The sequence below is a fragment of the Mastigoproctus giganteus genome, chromosome 2 (genome assembly GCF_048544385.1).
Source record: "Mastigoproctus giganteus isolate SK-2022 chromosome 2, ASM4854438v1, whole genome shotgun sequence".
Taxonomy (NCBI): domain Eukaryota; kingdom Metazoa; phylum Arthropoda; class Arachnida; order Uropygi; family Thelyphonidae; genus Mastigoproctus; species Mastigoproctus giganteus.
In genome coordinates this window covers 225,660,910-225,684,571 of record NC_143576.1, presented here as the reverse complement: position 1 = coordinate 225,684,571, position 23,662 = coordinate 225,660,910, and the positions used below count along the sequence as shown (strand labels likewise).

Here is a 23,662-nt window from a genome sequence, read left to right as displayed (position 1 = left end):
AGAAAAAAAGGAACATTTTAATGATTCTAGACCGTTGTACAGCACATTCTGCCAAGACACTTAAGTTGACAAATATACGGCTGTTGTTTTTAACTCCCCAGTACCACCAGCTTAATGCAACCACTGGATCAAGGCATTATTTATAACCTCAAGAGAGCATATAGAGCCTGCCTGATAAGGTACTTGATCTGCAACATAGGAGAAAGGAACAATTTTCAGCCAAATTGGAATGTCTTGGATGCTATCCGTAATCTTGTTATTGCTTCGGAAAGTATTACATCAAGTGTAATAATCAACTGTTTCAGAAAGAGTGGCTTTGGAGAGAACATCATTGAAAAACATGGTCCAGCAGACGGATGTGATAGCAACAGTGAGGAATGGAGGAATTTGAAGGAGCATATGGATTTTGTTGGCGAATTTGAGGAGTTTGTGAAGGTGGATGATGAAGTTGCTACCACAGCAACGCCAACAACAGAAGAGCTGCTGGGTACCAAACAAAATGATGATGGTTTTGTTACCAGCAATAGAAAAAGTGAAGAAGAGCGCACACTGCCATCCAAAAAAGATGCCCAAAATGCATTAAACATAATAGATAATGTGTTGGCCTGCAGTAACATTGATAAAGAAACAACTATTGCATTTGATAATGTCTGTGCTGTAGTTAAAAATGCATGTAGGACAACAACTGTGCAAACAACATTGGATTGTTTTTTTTAAATTAGATTAAGTTATTAAAAAGTTAATGGTTTGTATGTCTCCTTTTATATTAAGATTGTAATTCTTTTTACTAAAATATTGTATACATCAAAATATATACTGTACAATATTTTTATTTCTGTTAATACTGCTTTTCTCTTAGTTTATCTTACAAATAAAATAAAATATGTTATTCCTATTACTGTATTGTTAGACAAGGCTTTTGTTTTTATTTTATTTAATTAATTTATTTTTGATATTATTATTATTTTTCTTAGATATACAGTAGGTACCAAAAAAAAAAAAAAAAGGTAAAATTTTGACACTTTTGGGCAACCTCGTTACTACAAACCTCGTTATTACAAAACGTAAAAATTTAGGTCCCTTGAACATTGTATTAACAAGATTTCACTGTATATTAAAATAATGAAGTAGTTGAGAAAAATAGCAAAAATTATAATACAAAAATTAAGAAAATAAATATAAAGCTATCATTAGAGGCAGCAAAATGCACAATCCTCCACATGATGCCCAATGTATAACTAATATAAAATCAAAACTAATGCCAGTAGCATGGCAAAACTGTTGAGCGAAAATAATAAATTAAACATAATGATTAAATCAACAGGGAGGGAGAAGAAAGGGTAACAAGGCAAAAAGGTAACTGTAGATTAAATTTACCTCTAGATTAAAAAATCTAGAGGTAAATATTAGCAAGATTAATTTTATGGACATGTTTCTAATTTTTTTCTTACCGAATGAAGTGCATAGCACACGCTTCTTGATTAGACCGGGGTTCGGGCCCATGAGCCACCAAATATGGAGGATGCGGAAAGGTCAGGGAATGACCACCGCATATCCCCGGAGCAATATGGCCTTAGTTGCTAATGCTGCTAAAAACCAAATAACAACATGTCATATAAACTATGTTTTGCATTACATGGATTTAGACTGTGTGGCATTTTCCAGGAAGGCAACCCCCAGGCAAATGGAGAGATGACTGTATTTGCTTTATTGTATCATATTAGTGATATTTTGTACTTTTTTTGGCCTCGGCATGTCAGGTGCCACTGGTCTAAATTTATTATTTATTGAATTATAACTTTGGCTGTTTTTGTCCCATACTTAATATTTTCTAAAATTTTTAGATACACATTCCTTCCACTCTCCTTCCATTACTATTTCAATCTTCATTATTTATTGTTTCTATGCTCGTTTTCCACTTTTTTTTTTAATATTGCTTTTATATATATATTTATTATATATTATAAATATAGCTATGTGGGATTTTATATATATACATATATATATATATATATATATATATAAAATCCCATATAGGTACATTTACTATTTAACTGAGATCTGATTACTGAATTATTTATTCAGTAATCAGGTGACATCAGATCTGTATCCCTTTATACATAAACTTCTTAGTATTCATAAACTTCTCAGTATTTATTCAATAATCAGATGACATCAGATCTGTATTCCTCTATTCATAAACGTCTAACTGCTCCTCAAAATGAAATTCTTTTCTGAGAGGGGTTATTTTATTTGCTCTGTAACATTTCAGTGTAATGTACATCTCTGAAATTAGTCTCTAACCTGGTTTGCTAACAATTTTAATGAAAAAAGCACAATTTACGATGGACTAACAAATCCAACTAAAACATCATTATGCATTACGTTACCATGCAACTCAATATAAAAATTTAGTCAGCCATGACAATGTTTGTGCTTTAAAAAAACTAAAAGTAAATTGTTTCCTGTAATTTCATTATAAGTAAGAAGGGGATAGGAAGAATTGGCAAACTTTCTTCCAGCAGAGATAAGTGATCTAATGTAATCTAACCATGAGTTGCAATATTCACATTCATACAGTTTTCCCAATCTCTCATTATGAAATTTATAAGTAATTTAAATAACAAACAAGACTTAATGAAATAAGACCAATGGGAGGTATAAATAAAGTGAATAAATTAAACTTTTTTTTTTTACAAAATACATTTAAGGCCAAAATATTATCTACAATAAAATAGGATACATACTCACTCCAGACTGGAGTGAAAGAAAAACATGTCTACTCTCCCCTAGCAGGTAGAATGTATTCTATTTTATATCACATTTGGCTTTAGATATATTTTTTGCAGTAAAAAGTTTAACTTAGTTCATTTTATTTCCACCTCTCAAAAAGGAAATGAAGTAGTTGCCATTCATGTTAGGCTATCAAAATTATATTCTTTGAATTATAAATATGTTCTGTACAGACAGAAAGCACAGTTATCTTTAATGCTCAGTTTTGGAGTCTATTATCTCAGAAAAATGTCCCTTAACCATTACATAAGCTAATGCACTATGGTTTCAGCATAACTTACATCTAGAATCAAGAAGAAAATGAACAGACTTTCCGTGGCAACCAAAACATAACAAACTACTCAACATTATTAAAAATTAAAATTTGTGTAGTTTCTTTAAAATTAAAAAAATATTTTAATTCTACCTTTATGTTTAGTCATATCAATCAACTTATATGCTTTTCGGGCAGCATTTAAAGCTCCTTCAATTACAGCATCTGGTGAACCTACAAAAGTATACACAGTACGGTTGGTTGATGGTCCTGCATCAATATCTAAAAGGGAAACTCCTTGTGTTGTGGAAATAGCTTCTGCTATAGCATCTATTATCTACAAAAAAAAAAAAACATTTTTATAAAATTTTAAAAGTCATTTGGCAAATCAACAAAAACAACTGATATCCTATGTCATAAGTCTAGAAGATATGTATATTGTAAAAAATTTCCTTTTACATATTGTACAGTTACAATGGCCTGAGGCATTAATAAAAAATTCTACAACATAATTTTACAATTAATATTTATGATTGTAGAATTAATTTGTTTGTTAATTGTAAATTTTACAAAAACCATAAAGTAATGTCATAGAGAATATAAAAAATCCTGTAGAAAAAAAAATCTTTTGCAAAAAAAAAAAAAAAAAAAAAAAAACACTTGTGTTTATATATATTTATTTACTCTTGTTTTTCTGTATTTTCTTTCTTCAGTTCAATGATAATAATTATTAGACTAAGGCGCATTTAGGGCTAGAGCCTCAAGCTGCGAACAAATTTAGACTATGTATATAAAGTGCTTAGCATCATAATACACAGCCATTTCTGTATAAACAGAAAATTTTTAAGGTGGCATCATTTTAGGTTATATCTCATATTGTGAATACCTTCACAACGAGTTGCCATGATATTGCATCACTTCGAATAAGTAACGCTTCACCTAAGGAGAAGACTAGTGTTACTTATTCTCAGATAGGTACCACCACCCAGACAGCACTGTTTCAGGGCTATTTGGCCCTTCGTCAGTGAGTGGGTATGTACCCAAGTGATGCAATGATGGCAAAAACAGTTATGAAGTATAACTCCACAATATGAGAGATGCCTGATGGTGTATGATGTATTTAGACTAAGGCACATTTAGGGCTAGAGCCTCAAGCTGCGAACAAATTTAGACTATGTATATAAAGTGCTTAGCATCATAATACACAGCCATTTCTGTATAAACAGAAAATTTTTAAGGTGGCATCGTTTTAGGTTATATCTCATATTGTGAATACCTTCACAACGAGTTGCCATGATATTGCACCACTTCGAATAAGTAACGCTTCACCTAAGGAGAAGACTAGTGTTACTTATTCTCAGATAGGTACCACCACCACCCAGACAGCACTGTTTCAGGGCTATTTGGCCCTTCGTCAGTGAGTGGGTAGGTACCCAAGTGATGCAATGATGGCAAAAACAGTTATGAAGTATAACTCCACAATATGAGAGATGCCTGATGGTGTATGATGTATTTAGACTAAGGCGCATTTAGGGCTAGAGCCTCAAGCTGCGAACAAATTTAGACTATGTATATAAAGTGCTTAGCATCATAATACACAGCCATTTCTGTATAAACAGAAAATTTTTAAGGTGGTATCGTTTTAGGTTATATCTCATATTGTGAATACCTTCATAACGAGTTGCCATGATATTGCACCACTTCGAATAAGTAACGCTTCACCTAAGGAGAAGACTAGTGTTACTTATTCTCAGATAGGTACCACCACCCAGACAGCACTGTTTCAGGGCTATTTGGCCCTTCGTCAGTGAGTGGGTAGGTACCCAAGTGATGCAATGATGGCAAAAACAGTTATGAAGTATAACTCCACAATATGAGAGATGCCTGATGGTGTATGATGTATTTAGACTAAGGCGCATTTAGGGCTAGAGCCTCAAGCTGCGAACAAATTTAGACTATGTATATAAAGTGCTTAGCATCATAATACACAGCCATTTCTGTATAAACAGAAAATTTTTAAGGTGGCATCGTTTTAGGTTATATCTCATATTGTGAATACCTTCACAACGAGTTGCCATGATATTGCACCACTTCGAATAAGTAACGCTTCACCTAAGGAGAAGACTAGTGTTAGAGAATATCTGAGAATAAGTAACACTAGTCTTCTCCTTAGGTGAAGCGTTACTTATTCGAAGTGGTGCAATATCATGGCAACTCGTTGTGAAGGTATTCACAATATGAGATATAACCTAAAACGATGCCACCTTAAAAATTTTCTGTTTATACAGAAATGGCTGTGTATTATGATGCTAAGCACTTTATATACATAGTCTAAATTTGTTCGCAGCTTGAGGCTCTAGCCCTAAATGCGCCTTAGTCTAAATACATCATACACCATCAGGCATCTCTCATATTGTGGAGTTATACTTCATAACTGTTTTTGCCATCATTGCATCACTTGGGTACCTACCCACTCACTGATGAAGGGCCAAATAGCCCTGAAACAGTGCTGTCTGGGTGGTGGTACCTATCTGAGAATAAGTAACACTAGTCTTCTCCTTAGGTGAAGCGTTACTTATTCGAAGTGGTGCAATATCATGGCAACTCGTTGTGAAGGTATTCACAATATGAGATATAACCTAAAACGATACCACCTTAAAAATTTTCTGTTTATACAGAAATGGCTGTGTATTATGATGCTAAGCACTTTATATACATAGTCTAAATTTGTTCGCAGCTTGAGGCTCTAGCCCTAAATGCGTCTTAGTCTAAATACATCATACACCATCAGGCATCTCTCATATTGTGGAGTTATACTTCATAACTGTTTTTGCCATCATTGCATCACTTGGGTACCTACCCACTCACTGACGAAGGGCCAAATAGCCCTGAAACAGTGCTGTCTGGGTGGTGGTACCTATCTGAGAATAAGTAACACTAGTCTCCTCCTTAGGTGAAGCGTTACTTATTCGAAGTGGTGCAATATCATGGCAACTCGTTGTGAAGGTATTCACAATATGAGATATAACCTAAAACGATGCCACCTTAAAAATTTTCTGTTTATACAGAAATGGCTGTGTATTATGATGCTAAGCACTTTATGTACATAGTCTAAATTTGTTCGCAGCTTGAGGCTCTAGCCCTAAATGCGCCTTAGTCTAAATACATCATACACCATGAGGCATCTCTCATATTGTGGAGTTATACTTCATAACTGTTTTTGCCATCATTGCATCACTTGGGTACCTACCCACTCACTGACGAAGGGCCAAATAGCCCTGAAACAGTGCTGTCTGGGTGGTGGTACCTATCTGAGAATAAGTAATACTAGTCTTCTCCTTAGGTGAAGCGTTACTTATTCGAAGTGGTGCAATATCATGGCAACTCGTTGTGAAGGTATTCACAATATGAGATATAACCTAAAACGATGCCACCTTAAAAATTTTCTGTTTATACAGAAATGGCTGTGTATTATGATGCTAAGCACTTTATATACATAGTCTAAATTTGTTCGCAGCTTGAGGCTCTAGCCCTAAATGCGCCTTAGTCTAAATACATCATACACCATCAGGCATCTCTCATATTGTGGAGTTATACTTCATAACTGTTTTTGCCATCATTGCATCACTTGGGTACCTACCCACTCACTGACGAAGGGCCAAATAGCCCTGAAACAGTGCTGTCTGGGTGGTGGTACCTATCTGAGAATAAGTAACACTAGTCTTCTCCTTATTGCATCACTTGGGTACCTACCCACTCACTGACGAAGGGCCAAATAGCCCTGAAACAGTGCTGTCTGGGTGGTGGTACCTATCTGAGAATAAGTAACACTAGTCTTCTCCTTAGGTGAAGCGTTACTTATTCGAAGTGGTGCAATATCATGGCAACTCGTTGTGAAGGTATTCACAATATGAGATATAACCTAAAACGATGCCACCTTAAAAATTTTCTGTTTATACAGAAATGGCTGTGTATTATGATGCTAAGCACTTTATATACATAGTCTAAATTTGTTCGCAGCTTGAGGCTCTAGCCCTAAATGCGCCTTAGTCTAAATACATCATACACCATCAGGCATCTCTCATATTGTGGAGTTATACTTCATAACTGTTTTTGCCATCATTGCATCACTTGGGTACCTACCCACTCACTGACGAAGGGCCAAATAGCCCTGAAACAGTGCTGTCTGGGTGGTGGTACCTATCTGAGAATAAGTAACACTAGTCTTCTCCTTAGGTGAAGCGTTACTTATTCGAAGTGGTGCAATATCATGGCAACTCGTTGTGAAGGTATTCACAATATGAGATATAACCTAAAACGATGCCACCTTAAAAATTTTCTGTTTATACAGAAATGGCTGTGTATTATGATGCTAAGCACTTTATATACATAATAATTATTATTAATAAGAATGTACATGGTGTGTATAAGTAATAAAAAAAATTGTCAACAGGTGGTAACTATGTTAATATCAGTGTTTTTCATTATCAATGAACCTTTCCTAAATTATTTTACTGACACACAACTGTTCAACTAACAACAAATCTGGGCAAGGAGTGATTTGGCATACAAATGCTTGCAGCATTCAGGTGTGATGAACCTGTCAGTGATGGCACAAAATAGTTAAACAACTGTTGGGAAAGAAAATCCATCCTGTCTTAAAATGCTTATAGCATGATCACAGCTATGGATATTTTTTTGTCGATTTTTTTTCTTCAATACAATGATTTTTACCCATTCTTTAATTTCATAATCTAAGTGTATGAAAATACTGACTTATTTCTATTTTTTTTTCCTATGATTAGTAATATTATAACTACCTTAAATATAAATAACCCACTCATAATCACTTTCCTACAATAATAGCTTTCAAATAAAATCTGCAGCACAACTAGACAACTTTCTCTAACAAAAACAAAACAAATTTTAAATTTAGTACTCCACTATCTCGAGAAAAATGAAATCTTTATGACTTTGTTTTCTTTCACCCCTGCAAGTGAGTTCTGTTGCTGCAGGAGTCATGTGCAAATAGGTCACTAGACTATTGGAAGTATTTTGCCAAAAAAATTAAGCAAGTATGAAGACAGAGTGGAAATATATTCAGAATGCATTTTAAACTGTAGCTCTGTCAACAGCTGCTGAACATAAACGGAGTTCACTGTTAACGTATCATTTGGAATTTACTAGAAAACTGTTAAAGAGGATGGCAAGATCAAAATTTTTTTATTTTTATAATATACAAAATATATTTTTAGGGGATGGGGTAGAAATTCCATCTTATGCCATTCACTGACCAGTTAATAACATTTCTTGTTGTACCAAAGTCAGGCACTGTGGGAAATTTCATGTACATTTTGTATTTCAAGCACTCCCAAAACTAGAAGCCATTTGAAAACAAAACTAGAGGGCAAGGCAACCAACTCTAATTATGGCTGAGATGTCTGACCAATTTGATTGGATACTATGATGCAGTCACAAAGGAACTGAATGCAAAAATAATTTTGATATTATATACTTGGATTTTAGGAAAGCTTTTGATACTTTTGCACATCGAAGACTACTGTACAAAGTGGAGCAGTATGGCATTAAGAGCAAGTTGCTGTTATGGATAAAGCGATTTTGAGTGAGAGAAGACAGAGTGGTAATCAATGGACATTGTTCTTTGTGGACTAATGTCATTAGTCGAATTCCCCAGGGTTTTGTGTTGTGCCCATTGTTGTTTTCTTTCTGTATTTATCAATAGTAATCGTGGCATGTGATACTAGAAAGCCAGCATATGTAGCATCAACCAAAAAAAAAATTCACACAACCATTCACTCTAAACGTTTGTACAGTTCCTCCTTAAATTTATTTAACCTATCAACTTCCACAACGACAGATAGAAGTTTGTTCCAGCAATTAACCACCTGCTGGCTAAAGGAAACCACACATATATTCTACAGTTGTCTTTTCTTAATTTGAAGTTATGCCCCCTTAGGTTTGTAATCTGAACAAGTGGAAGAATCCCATCAGAATTCAGAGTGCTCAACCCATTCAAGGCCTTATACACCTTAATCAGATCACCTCACAGGTACTTCGTCTCCAGCCGCTGCAATTTGCAGAAATTAAGCCTCTCTTAGTAAGAGGATCTCTTCATTCACCTCACCAACCTTGTTGCCCTTCTCTGTACACGCTCAAACAAATCTACATTTTTCCTAAAATGAGGCCTCCAGACCTGTACGCAGAACTCAAGGTGTGCCCTGACCATTGCCTTATACAGAGGGACAATCACCTCCTTTTCCTTGCTAACAAAATTCCTGTATATCATTGACAAAACCCCATGACCTGCTCTTGCAGCCTGCCTGCATTGATCAGAAAACTTCATATCTGACTGCACAATTACACCCAGGTCTTTATCATTTTCTACGAACCTAAGTGTAGTACCACACAGTTGGTACGTTCCTCTGAGGTTACTTCTACCCATATGCAATACTTTGCATTTGTCAATGTTACACTTCAGTTGCCACTTCTCAGCCCATCTTCCCAAATTTTCTAGATCCTGTTGCAGTAGCACACTGCCATCCATTACTGTCATTAACAACCCTGCCAACCTTTGTATCATCTGCAAACGACACTAAGCCTGGTACACCTTCATCAATATCATTGATAAATATACAAAACAACAGTGGACCCAACACCTGTGAGACTCCACTAATAACATTAGTCCACGAAGAACAGCATCCATTGATTACCACCCTCTGTCTTCTCCCACTCAACCATCCTTTTGTCCATTGTAGCAACTTACCCTTAATGCCATTCTGCTCTAATTTGTACAGTAGTCTTCCATGCACAACTGTGTCAAAAGCTTTCCTGAAATCCAAGTATATGATATCAAAATTATTTTTTGTATCCAGTTTCTTTGTAACCACATCATAATATCCAATAAAATTTGTCAGACAAGACTTTCCCTTAACAAACCCATGCTGTGTCTAAATTATTGCTGCAGTCTTGTCTAGATGATCCTGCAATGCATCTTTAACCAGTGAGTCCATTATTTTACCTGGAACAGAAGTTAAACTAACTGATCTGTAATTACTCGTGTCACCCTTCGATCCCCCTTTGTGAATTGGGAATACATTTGCGCATCTCCAGTCTGTGGGGACTTCCCCTGAGTCCAAGGATGCTCTCATAATTATGGCTAAGGGTTTTCTTAGTTCCTTTGCCGCCTCCTTAAATATAACTGGATAGATTCCATCCACCCCAGGTGCCTTTCTTATGTTTAACTTCAAGAATTTCTTCTCCACTTTGCTCTCCATTATTACAAAATCATTAAGCACCCTGCTACAATTTGATAACCTTCTGGCATTTTCAATCCTTAATAACTCCTCATGTGTGAATGTAGATGTAAAATACCCACTCATCAATGTTATTGATGAAAGTACATCAGGCTTAATGTTGAAGTTTGCAGATGATATGAAGTTGGCAGGGTTGTTAATGACAGTAATGACAATATGCTACTGCAACAGGATCTAGAAAAGTTGAGCAGATGGGCTGATAGGTGGCAATTGAAGTTTAACATTGACAAGTGCAAAGTACTGCATATGGGTAGCAGTAACCTCAGAGTAATGTACAAACTGTGCAGTACTACACTTGGGGAAGTGGAGAATGAAAAATACATGAGGGTAATTGTGCAGTCAGATATCAAGTTTTCTGAGCAGTGCAGACAGGCTGCAAGAGTAGCTCAAGGGGGTGGGTCTTGTCAGTGATATACAGGAATTTTGCTAGCAGAGATAAGGAGGTGGTTACTCCTTTGTATTAGGCAATGGTCAGGCTACACCTTGAGTACTGCATACAGGTCTGTAGGCCTCATTTTTGGAAGGATGTAGAGCTGCTGAAATGAGTACAAAGAAGGGCAATGAGTGGTGAGGGGAACAAATGAATAGCGAGCTTTCTACAACATCATGTTAGAGAAGCAACAAGAGAAGGCAATACTCTTTTAGCATTAGTAGAGGCATACGATGCAAGAAAGAAAGCTTATGCAGCATCAGCCAAAAAAAAAAAAAAAAAAAACTCTCCCATTTTACCCCTCCATTCGTTCCAAATGCCTATCCAGCTCAGGCTTAAATTTATTTAGGCTATTAGCTTCCACAACAAAAGATGGAAGCCTGTTCCACCAATCAACTACCTGCTGGCTAAAGGCAAATATCCGCACATCTATTCTACAACTATCTTTCCCAATTTGAAACTGTGTCCCCTCAGGTTCTTAGTCTGAGCAAGAGGAAGAATTCAATCAGCATTCAGCTTTCTCAACCCATTCAAGGCCTTATACACCTCAATCAGATCACCTCACAGATGCCTACTCTCCAGGCGCTGCAATTTGCAGAATTTAAGCCTTTCTTGGTACGAGCACCCATTTGTTCCCTCACCATCTTATCCCTGCTAGCAGGGATAAGAAGGTGATTATTCCTTTGTATAAGGCAGGAGTTGGCAACCTTTTGTGAGTGAAGAGCCATATTTGAACAAATTCAAAAAAAAAAAAACAATCCAAAGAGCCGCACCTCAGCTCTAGCTGGGGGGGGGGGGAGTTTTTTAAGAAATGCAATAGAGTGGAAAGGTATTTTAATATATATTAAAAAATATATTTTTTTGAAATATTTATTAATTATTAATTAATGATTATTTATTAATAAATAATAAAATTTATTAATGCTCATGATGTGCAGGCAAACTAAACTGAGCAATAATAATATAAATAATATTATTATTATTTATATGGTGTTAGCGAGCAGTGTTTGCAGCTTGCACTGCTTTGATCTGATTTGATTTAAGAGTTCTTGGCGCAAGAGCTACTGTGGCTAAAATGCGCCTGTAAGATTTAATTTATCGGTTTTGTTCTAATTGGTATATTGCTGCTAATAATTTCCAAGAGTAATAGATAATACTTAGTTTTATATTTGATTATAGTAATTTATTTTCTTGAGGAACTGAAAAACATCTGCTATATTTTTTCTATCTTCCAGTATGGTTTTGAGAGTGAGAGGGTGATGTTTGTTTAGCTCTTTGAAGGAGTTTCGGCGATCATCTGCAAAAGCTGGACAGCAGCTTGCACTGAAACTAATGTTATATTCACATAGGTACCCGCTGCGCACCACTCTTGTTGTACAGGTAGGCAAAAACTTAGAGCCACAGTCACATGTTCAAAGAACCGCTGGTTGCCGACCCCTGGTATATAGCAATGGTCAGGCCACACCTTGACTACTGCATATAGGTCTGGAGGCCTCATTTTATGAAGGATGTAGAGCTGCTGGGATGAGTACAAAAAAAGGAACTGAGAATGGTGAGGGGGAACAAAGGGGATGCCTCTCACCAAGAAAGGCTTCATTCAGTAAATTACAGTGTCTGGAGATTATGCACCTGCAAGGTGATCTAATTTAGGTGTTTTAAGGTTTTGAATGGATTGAGCACGCTTAATGCTGATTAGAATTCTTCCTCTTGCTCAGACTACACACATGTGGGTGAACAAAGTCGAATTGAAAGAGGACTGTTGCAGAAGAAATGTATGGAAGTTTGCCTTTAGCCACCAGATGATTGATTGCTAGAACAAACTTGCATCTGTTATTGTGGAAGTTGATAGCTTAAATAAATTCAAGGAAGAACTAAAAGTATTGGAGGAAATGAATAAGTGAAATGGGAGGTGTTGTTTTTTTTTTTTTTTTGCCAATGATGTATAAGTTTGCTTTCATACATCATTTTCCACAATTAATGCTAAGATTGCTTCCTGCATCATTTTGCAACTATCAATACTGAACCTAAACCTTTCCAAATGGGTGACAAGTAACATAACTACCGCAGCTGTTTCGATTTGCATAACTTTTGTTATGCAAATCGAAACAACTGCAGATGAACTACAGCGTGTGTGTGAATCGGGACACAGTATAAAAAAACACCCGATACTGAGCTCCGTTAATCAGTGTTACTCTTGTTCTTCAGATGGGAAAGGCAGCAGACTTAAGCGAGTTTGACAATGGCCAAATTGTAATGGCCAGACGACTGGGTCAGAGCATATCTGAAATGGCACGGCTGGTGGAGTGTTCACGGTCAGCCATGGTTAGTACCTACTGAAAGTGGTCCGAGGGAAACCCACGAACCGCCGGAGAGGTGTTGGATGACCATGGCTCATTGATGCTCGAGGTGAGCGAAGGCTCTCCTGGTTGGTACGTGGCAACAGAAGGGTCGACTGTGATGCAACTTGCCAGTAATTGAAATGCTGGTGACGGGAGTAATGTGTCACGACACACAGTACATGGAAACCTGCTGAAAATGGGGCTGCATTGCCACAAGCCACTCCGAGTGCCCATGCTAACCACGGTTCATTGGCGACAGCACCTACAATGGGCATGCGAACATCAAAACTGGACCTTGAATGATTGTGATTGCACCATGTGGACGGCCGTGTATGTGTGCGCCGTTTACCTGGGGAAGTGATGGCACCTGGATGCACCGTGGGATGAAAACAAGCCGGTGGTGTCATGCTTTGGGCGATATTCTGCTGGGATACCCTGGGTCCACTCATCCATGTGCCGGGCCCTCTGACGTCTACCACCTACCTAAACATCATTGCTGACCAGGTACACCCTTTCACAGCAACGGTCTTCTCCTCTGGTGGTGCTGTCTTTCGGCACCACCAGAGGAGAAGACATCAATCCCATCGAACATCTGTGGTTTGTGTTGGAACAGCAACTCCGATCTGCGGCATCTCAACCAAGGACCTTACAGGAGTTAAATGATCTGCTGGTTATGTGTTGGTACCAGACACCACAAGACACATTTAGAAATCTTGTAGCATCCATGCCTCGCTGGGTATGAGCCATTTTGGCTGCACGTGGAGGACCAACATCATATTAGGTAGGTGGTCACAATGTTTTGGCTCATCAGTGTAGCTTCTTACATGGAGAGCCAAATAAAAATTCAATATCTGGATGATCATTAGAATAAGTTCTATAAATTTTCATGCTCAAGGACATCAGTATTATAAACTTCTGTTACACTATCCTCTTCCCACCATCCACCCATTTCAAAGAGAAGTGCTCTAGATTTTCTTATCCATGCTAAGGACATACATGCTTATAAATATGTATTTAAGCTAAAAGAACATACAATTTTAAAGAAATGGAAAGTATTCCATATGATCACTATGAAAAAAATTCCTTATTTTATTCCAGTACTGCCAGCTAATGGCAGCCGTTATATTGGTATGTATGCTGCACGATGCCACGTAAACGTTAACAGACAACATACATACCAGTGACCAAACATGCTTTCCATTTCAGTATGATTTACTGAAACAGTTTATGGTTGGACATTCTCATTGACATCAATAACATAAGTTTTAAATTAACCTAACTCTATCTGCATTTTTAGAATGTATACTGCATAAGGTCTATAGCAGGGATCAGCAACCATGACACAAGTGCCAAAAGCACAGCATAATTTCATTTGAACATCCTAACATGACAATTTAAATATAAAGTACAACACCCCTAATTACCCTACATACACTTGCTTTTTCAAGTTAGCCCCAATGGCACCAGGAATCCTAGACTGCAGTAAAGATAGTGAAGACTTCTGACAACTTGGTCTATAGAGCAATTTGTTTAAAAAAGAAAAAATTCACAAGAAATTATGAAGCATGAAGAAGAGACTAACTCAATGGTTAAAATAAAAAGTGCAAGAAAAAAAAAAAATCAACATAAGCATGATAAGAAAGTCTCACCCACAAAAAGATATATTAAACATGAAAACAAGCATAAAGCATACAGTGCATGAAGAATAAGTGATTATAAGTAAACGTTTAGAAATCAAAATTCAGAAAATTTTATAAAGCTCCATCTCCAATGATAGAACACAATGGAACAACATTCAGAAACATTTCTTCTCAATTAACAACAATAATTGATAATACATAAAATATGCAAGTCAATATGATTCACAACAGAAAAATTATGCATATAATAAAATGAATAAGCTGTATTTTAAAGTTAACTTCGCAATTTACATATGCTATAAAATCTAAAAGTACTCTATTTATTTTATATTTTAATTTAATTTAATTATACAGTGTATATGGGCTACTGAAAATTTTTATGTTCTTGAACCCCCTTTTGTTGGGAGGAAGAGAGAAGACTTAAAATTTTATAAAAAGAAATACAAGATAAATATGCAACACGCCTATCAAACTGCAAAATATTAGCATTAGTGGTGACATATTATGCAAGAAGGCAAACTTACACAGCATTGGCAAAAAAAACCCTTCCCATTTCACCTATCCATTCCCTGCAAAAGTTTGTCTAGTTCTCCATTGAATTTATTTAAGCTATCAACTTCGGCAACAACAGATGAAAGTTTGTTCCAGCAATCAACTACCCACTGGCTAAAGGCACATTTCTGCACATCTATTGTGCAACCGTATTTCCTCAATTTCAATTTATGCCCCCTCAAGTCTGAGCAAGGGGAAGAATTCCATCAGCATTACGCTTGCTCAATCCATTCAGAACCTTAAAACACCTCATAGGTATGTAACTCCAGACACTGCAATTTGCTGAACTGAAGCCTTTTTTGGTAAAAGAACCCCTTTGTTCTCTTCAGCACTCTCCTTGCCCTTCTCTATACTCGTTCCAACAGCTCTACATCCTTCCTAAAATGAGGCTTCCAGACCTGTATGCAGTACTCAAGGTGCGGCCTGACCATTGCCTTATACAAGAGAATTATCACCTCCTTATTCCTGCTAGCAAAATTCCTGTATATCATTGACAAAACTCATGAGCTGTCCTGTCTGCACTGTTCAGAGAACTTCATATCTGACTGCGCAATTACACCCAGGTCTTTTTCATTCTCCACTACCTTGAATGTAGTACCACACAGTTGGTATGTTACTCTGGGATTACTGCTATCCATATGCAGTACTTTGCATTTGTCAACGTTAAACTTCAGTTGCCACTTCTCAACCCATCTGTCTGTTGCAGTAGTATACTGTCATTAACAACCTTTGTATCATCTGAAAACTTCAACGTTAAGCCTGATATACCTTCATTAATATCATCGATAAATATAGAAAACAACAATAGGCCCAACACCGAACCCTGGAAGACTCCACTAAGTAACCCCAGGGGATCACATCTGGTGAGTATGGGCTTGGCACACCCAGGGTCCTCAGCTGGATATCATCATTCTTCTCTTTCTTGGTGATTTCCTTCTACTTCTCTTTCTCACACACACACACACACACACACAGGGTAACTCGAAAATTTTTTTGGCTGGTGCTGCATAAGCCTCGGGCTTCCTTGCACCATAGGGCTAATAATAATAATAACATTAATCCAAGAAGAGCAGTGTCCATTGATGACCACTGTCTTTGATCACTCAACCATCCCTGCATCCATAGCAATATCTTTAACTTAATGCCACACTGCTCCAATTTGTACAGCAGCCTTCCATGTGCAACATATCAAAATCTTTCCTGAAATCCAAGTCTATGATATTGAAATTATTTTTTGCATCCAGTTCCTTTGTGACCAAATCGCAGTATCCAATCAAACTCCTCAGACAAGATTACTCCTTAACAAACGCATGGTGTGTATGAACTACAACTACAGTCTTGTCTATATGATCCTGCATTGATAGCTCTTTGTGAATTGGGGATACATTCACACTTCTCCAGTCCATGGGGACCACCCCTGAATCCAAGGATTCTCTCATAATTATGGCTAAGGGTTTGCTTACTTCCTTTGCTGCCTCCCTTAATATAATTGGATAGATTGCATCCACCCCAGGTGCCTTTCTTATGTTTAACTTTAATTTCTCTTTCACTTTCATTTCAGTTATTACAAAATCATTTAGCTCCCTATTAGAGTTTGATAAACTTCTGGCCTCCACTTCCCTAGAGAATTCCTCATGTATTAATGTAGATGTAAAATACTCATTCAGTTTGTCAGCTAGCTGAGCAGAATCATCAACAGTCAAACCATCAAGATCAAGTGGACTAATCTGATTCATCCCCTTCTTTCTAAAGTTTACATAAGTAAAGAAGTATTCACTGTTTTTCTTTGCATTCTTTGCCAAAATTTTCTTGTAATCTGCCTTTGATTGCCTAGCCTCCTTTGTGACTTGATTACAGACTAGCTTATATCTGCCATATGCTTGTGTTGCCTGATAATTTATATGCATCCCATGCATTTTATTTCCCTGCCACAAATCTCATTAGTTCATCTGACATCCACTTAGACCTAAACTTTTAACAGTATTTCTTAGCTGGTATGAAAAGCCTAGTAGCTTCCATGATTAATTCCTTGAATGCTTGCTATTTAGAATTTGCTGTTGATATTAAGTGACCAGACATCTCGGATTATGCAGGACAGTCCCAGATTTCAGTCATTTGTTCCCCACTGCAAACTGTCCCAGACTGCACATGTAGCCTCCATACTTAATGGCATATATAATGCGAATCATTTGCATTATGTTTGCCGGGAACCAATGGTACAACAAAATGAGTTTTTTTGATAGTAAATAAGCTGTGGACGTCAATAAAAACACGGCTGACCATAGAAACGCTGAAAGTAATACTACAAGTAAGTGCAATTTTGCTAATTCGTGTGAAGAATTTTACGAAGAAATAGCAAATAATGAAGAATTATTAAGAAGAAATAGCAAATAATGAAGAATTATTAAGAAGAAATAGCAAATAATGAAGAACTATTAAGAAGAAATAGCAAATAATGAAGAATTATTACGTAGATAACATAGTAAATGACATAAAACGGTATCAGAAAAAATGGATCAGCCACCTAGAAAGAATGAACCCAGACCGGATCCCAAAATTAGCCTTAAACTACAAACCTACAGACAAGAGAGATGCGGGCCGACAAAGGCAACAATGGCAAGATCAAGACCACCTCCATGAGCTACAAAGGAACAGGTCTTAAAAGACCTAAGCTGGACCAAGTGTATGATGATGATGAAAAATGAAAATCCATTAAAAGCATGATGCCTCTAATAAGTGATTTTTTTTTCCTTCTAATTTCAATTATTTTTCTCAGTTTATATCCTTCATGCAACCTTCTGTTCATTACGTATCATAACACAAGGGGTACTGTATACTGAATTTCAGCCTTTATGTAAAAAAAAAAATAAAAATAAAATATATATATAAATATACGCTAAGTATTTTTAAGAAGTTTGATATTTTACTTTATAAGTTTAGTTCAAAGAAGTCAATGTACTTAATTTATATTTTATATGTAAATATTTTTTTTTATCTATAAAAAATTTTTAAAAATGTGTATATTGTTTCTATGGGGGTTGAAAAATCCCCCCACACAGATTTCCCAGATAGGAATGCTAAGGATCTGTTCACTTTAGCAACACTACAAGTTAAGTGCAATTTTGCTAATTCTTGTGAAGAATTTTATGAAGAAATAGCAAAAAATAAGAATTATTAAGAAAAATTCACTCAGCAGAAAAATATATTTAATAATATTATTTAATTTCTCGTTTTTGTTGTTAATAGATGTATGTATTTTTATTATTATTTCTCAGAAAAAACCTAACCTTTTTTTCACTAAACAAAAATGAAAATCGATTAAAAATATGACCCCTCTAATAAAGTGTTTTTTTTTCCTTCTAATTACAATTATTTTTCTCAGTTCACATCCTTCACAAAACCTTCTGTTTGTTATGTAGCATAACATGAGAGATACCGTATACTTAATTCAACCTTTCTGTGAAAAAAAAAAAAAAAAATATATATATATATATAATTTTTTTTTTTAAGAAGTTTATATTTTATTTTAAGTTTAGTTCCAAGTCAATATATTTCACATTTATATTTTGTATGTGAATAGTTTTATATATAAAAAATTTTTAAAAATGTGTATATTGTTTCTGGGGGACTGAAACCCCCCAAGACGTCCTGCATTAGAATGCTAAGGACCTTGTCACTTTATGTTGGTAACATCATCAGTTGGTTCCATTGTATAAAGTTAGCTTTCATTGTGCACCACCTAAACAATGAATGCTAACTCATTAATTCACTAAGTCATTCTGGTATACTGAGTCTAAAGGATGCAATGAGGGATCTCTATCTGTCCTAAGGTAAGGCAAACTAAAATTGAAACCAATAACACACTGGTTTTCAACCAGGGTGCCACAACAACATTCCAGGGTTGTCATGTAATTTGGGTTTAAGTTAATTAAACTTATTATTTTTTAAATTTATATGTTTATTTCATTATAAAAAGGTGTACAGTATCTTTTTAATTTTGTGGTGATCTATAATTGATGTTTACTGGGTACCTCTATATAAAGAATAAAATTATATACTGTATATATATAATTTGTATTATGAAATGTAATTTTTATAATTATATTATTGTAATAACTATCATATAACATATATATCTTTCAATATTTTATATATATATATATATATATATATATATATATACACACACACACACACACACACAGAGAATGGGATCTAACAGGCAAAATATTGAGTAGGGTTGCCGCAAAACAAAATAAATTACTTAGGGGTGCCATTATTAAAAAAAGGTTGAAAACCACTGCAATAACATATACAAGTTTCAGTATGCAGTATACATTTGTGAACTATGTGTGTATTAAAATCTAGCTCATCAATCCACTAAGTAATCCTGGTGTTCCACTCCAGAGTGGAACACCAGGATTACTTATAACATTATTTGAACCAGGAACACCAGGTTCAAATAATGTTATAAGGGCTGTTTCCCTTGGCACCCACACATGCCCAAAGATGTTTACATCAGGAAGTTTGCTTAATAATAAAAACCAACTACCCACCCTGGAAGTTCATAAACCCATTTAGAGCTAATTCAAGATTCACTATTTAAATGCCACTCTCATTATGAATGTTTTAATTTGCATTGAATTTTGGGGAGAGGATTCTATTTAGTTCTAACTTGAAACCAAATATTACTGAAAAGATATGTGGTTGTGACAATTTTCTCATGAAGGGGTGGAAGGCTTCCTTTTTAACTTTAATAATAGTTATGTTATTACTGTTGGATAATAAATGGTTCTGCTATTTATTATGTAAGTATTGTATCATTTTTGCATAGCTTTACACGGTTTTCTAGGTGATTTTTTTATAAAATTTTATTGGTGCGAAGTTTTAATAAAACTTAACATTACCTTTCAAAATAGTCTCCTTTTTTATTTGAACACGTCATTTTTCCACCCTTCCAAATGTTTTTTTTTTTTTTTTGGTCGGTTTTGTGAACCGTTTTAATGATCCAAATTAATAACAACCAGCCGCCAAGATCGGATTATTTGGGGGAAAGGGCCCCTAGAATCACACCACAAGTGGACATCTTTGCCCCAGCTCACGGTCAGCCTTGAGCAGCTTAGAACTAGATTCAAAACTGCCGAAAGAATCGACTTCAAAGCCAGCCCAAGCTGGGCAATACAGCTTTTATGTTGATATTCAGCCACGCCGATTGATTGATTGATTTTGTGTTTATTGGCGCAAAAACAACTAAGGTTATACTGCGCCAAGAAACTCAGCCACGCCGGAATGATTTGGTGAATTAAAGCCGTGTTTATCTCCACCTTTCCTTCAACTCCCTAAAAGCTGTGCATAGAGTCAGAATTTATAGGAGCGTCTGTATATACATATAAAAGACGATTAAAAGTCCAGATAATCCTGTAATATTACCTCCTTATTCTGTCCTTCAGAGAAATTGGGTACACATTCAACAATTTTCGTTTTCATCTTATGCTCCTGATGATATCAAAATTACTTTCCCTGCAGCTTGAGGCCTTACAAACCACCTTAAAACACACGTCCCAAAAACGAGCCACGACAGCTAGTACTATAACTAAACGCAATGACTCATAATACACTAACCCCAACTGTTTACATGTCAAAATCTGAAACACTCGCAACACTCATGATTGTAACAGCGCGCCATCTAAACAGTTTTAATTAATATTAAAAAAATGCGAATGTCGACCTCGATCCTGGAGAGACTTTGGGCTCTCAATGCTTGATCATTATGTTCAACTTAGCAACAAATACCGATATCCATAGATCTGCATAAGTTGCTAATATCTTTTCGAATCATACAACTTAAAACATCACCAATTGGTATTTCTTTAAGGGTTAAATTGTATCATCATAAATCGATTATGATACAATTTCATCACCAATCGGCGGATCCTCTATACATTAAAAATTTAAAACACTGCCAGAACAGTAGTTTCAATTTTTGTATAACAATTAATCTCCAAATCTCATAAGACCTCTGAGTGAGTGACAGGAATAATAATAAAAAAAAGTTTGAAAACAGGAAAGAAGCGACAGACATGACACAAAGTGTCATTTTAGAGCCACCCGAAAACTAATTCATCTGCCTATGTGTATTATATCTGTAAATTGCGTATGTTCTCCAGTCGATTTGCTGGTTATGCTGGAAAAAACCAGAGTTTCCGTAGGGAAACTCAGGTTTTTCATCACCAAGTTTGAAACCGACTAACTCAGTCACTGAGTGGAAAAAAAGGCCATAAAAGTTCCTTGCGATATTGAAGGGATTCGAATACGGGCCTTTTCCACACAGTGTGGGGAGGCGGTGATTATAGCCGCCCCGACGACAGGCATGAGACAATAAATAATTGTATGAAACACTCTCACAAACCCAGCTTGTTTCAAAGCTCACTGGCTTTTTATCAGCAGGCGAGCGGCCTCTGTTTGCAAACTGTGAATAATGATTTTGTCTAAGTGAATTGTCAAGGGGTGTATGGAAGTAAAACTTCCCTTTTAAACACAGTAATGTTTAGCTGTAACCCCCTATCGTTGGGCCGCATTTTCCCTACGCAGTATACTACTGTACTTCTGCAGGGGTATTTCGACGTAGTAGCAGTGGAAATAAAATCAAAATATCGAACGCATTACCTGCGTTCGATATCGATCACAGAGAAACGTTCTGCTCTCACTAAAGATCGATCACTGACTGCTCGGCGCTAGGGATTGGGCATATTTATACAGAAAAAAATATTACCCAGGGTTCTATATAAGTTTCTAACATCTTTTAATCCTATAATATTATTTTTTGAAAGGTAAACACAACAGTTGTTATGTTTTCTGTCTATTGTCAATCAGCGAGTTTTTCAGATTTGGAATTCTTTTTTTAATCAAAATTAAGGAAATGGTCAGGCCACACCTTGAGTACTGCATACAGGTCTGTAGGCCCCATTTTAGGAAGGATGTAGAGCTGCTGAAACGAATACAGAGAAAGGCAGCGAGATTGGTGAGGGGAACGAAGAGTTTCTCTTACCAAGAAAGGCTTACGTTCTAAAAATAGCAACATCTGGAGACTAGGCACCTGCGAGGTGATCTGATTGAGTCCTATAAAGCTTTGAATGGTCTGAGCAAGCTCAATGCTGATGGGATTCTTCCTCTTGCCCAGATTAATCGCATGAGGGGTTTTAAATTCAAATTGAGAAAAGACAGTTGTAGAACAGTTGTGCGGAAATTTGCCTATAGCCAGCGGGTGGGTGATTGCTGGAACAAACTTCCATCTGTCATTGTGGAAGTTGACAGCTTAAATAAATTCAAAGAAATACTGGACAAAGTTTTGGAGTAAATGGGTAGGTGAAATGGAAAGTTTTTTGGCTAATGCAGTCTTTCTTGCATTATATGTCTCTTCTAATGCTAATGATAATATGGTAAGATCACGCAATTTCATCATTGTCCTTGAATTAAAACAATAATGAGAGAATTTAAGAAAGGAAAAACATGGGATATAAAAAAATATAACAATGGAAGAACTAGAGTTAATATTACAAAAATCAAAAAAAATCAAATCAAAAAGCCCAGTCATAGACAATTTGAATGTAGAACTATTTAGATATGGGGGAACCTTACTAAAAAACGCACTACTAAAATTATTTAACATCATATGGCATAAACAACAGATACCCAAAGATTGGGAAACAGGAATAGTAATCAATTTACACAAAAAAGGCTCCAGAAATAACCCTAACACCTACAGAGGGATAACATTGTTGTCAACTGCTGCAAAGCTATACTCTAATATACTAAAGAATAAACTTAATAAATACAGTGAACAATTCTTAGAAGAAGAACAATGTGGGGTCAGAAAAGGGAGAAGCACAATAGATGCCATTTTCTCACTACAACAAATTTTGGAGAAAAGAAGAGAATTCAATCTACCAACATTTCTGCTCTTTATTGATTATGAAAAAGCATATGACAATGTAAACCGGGAAAAACTTTGCAGATTCTACGTGAAGAAGATATCCCAACCCAACTCCGGAAAGCGATCCAAAGCCTATACAAAAACTCAAAAGTCTGTATAAAACATTCTAATGGCCAACTATCAGACCCAATTAACACCAATAAAGGAGTGAAACAAGGATGTGAACTATCACCAAATTTATTTAATATCTACATCAATAAAATTCTTAAAGAATGGAAACAAACAATTAACAACGGAATACAGTTGAACAACAGGAATAAAATCCAAACTATATTATATGCTGATGATCAAGTTATAATTGCAAAATCCGAAGATGAACTACAGATAG

At 35.9% G+C, this 23,662-nt stretch overlaps 1 protein-coding gene across 1 annotated transcript in view; it reads right to left on the bottom strand.

Moving 5' to 3' along the window:
* LOC150090186 (formimidoyltransferase-cyclodeaminase-like) overlaps positions 1–20,983 on the bottom strand; it is a 158,260-nt gene extending 137,277 nt beyond the window's left edge. The window contains exons 1-2 of the mRNA XM_090369004.1: positions 20,772–20,983; positions 3,200–3,383 (exon numbers count right to left, since the gene is read on the bottom strand). Of these exons, the coding sequence (XP_090225130.1) occupies positions 3,200–3,383; positions 20,772–20,828 (241 nt within the window). The 5' untranslated portion in view covers positions 20,829–20,983. The remainder of the gene's footprint in view (positions 1–3,199; positions 3,384–20,771) is intronic.
* Between the last annotated feature and the right edge of the window lie 2,679 nt (positions 20,984–23,662).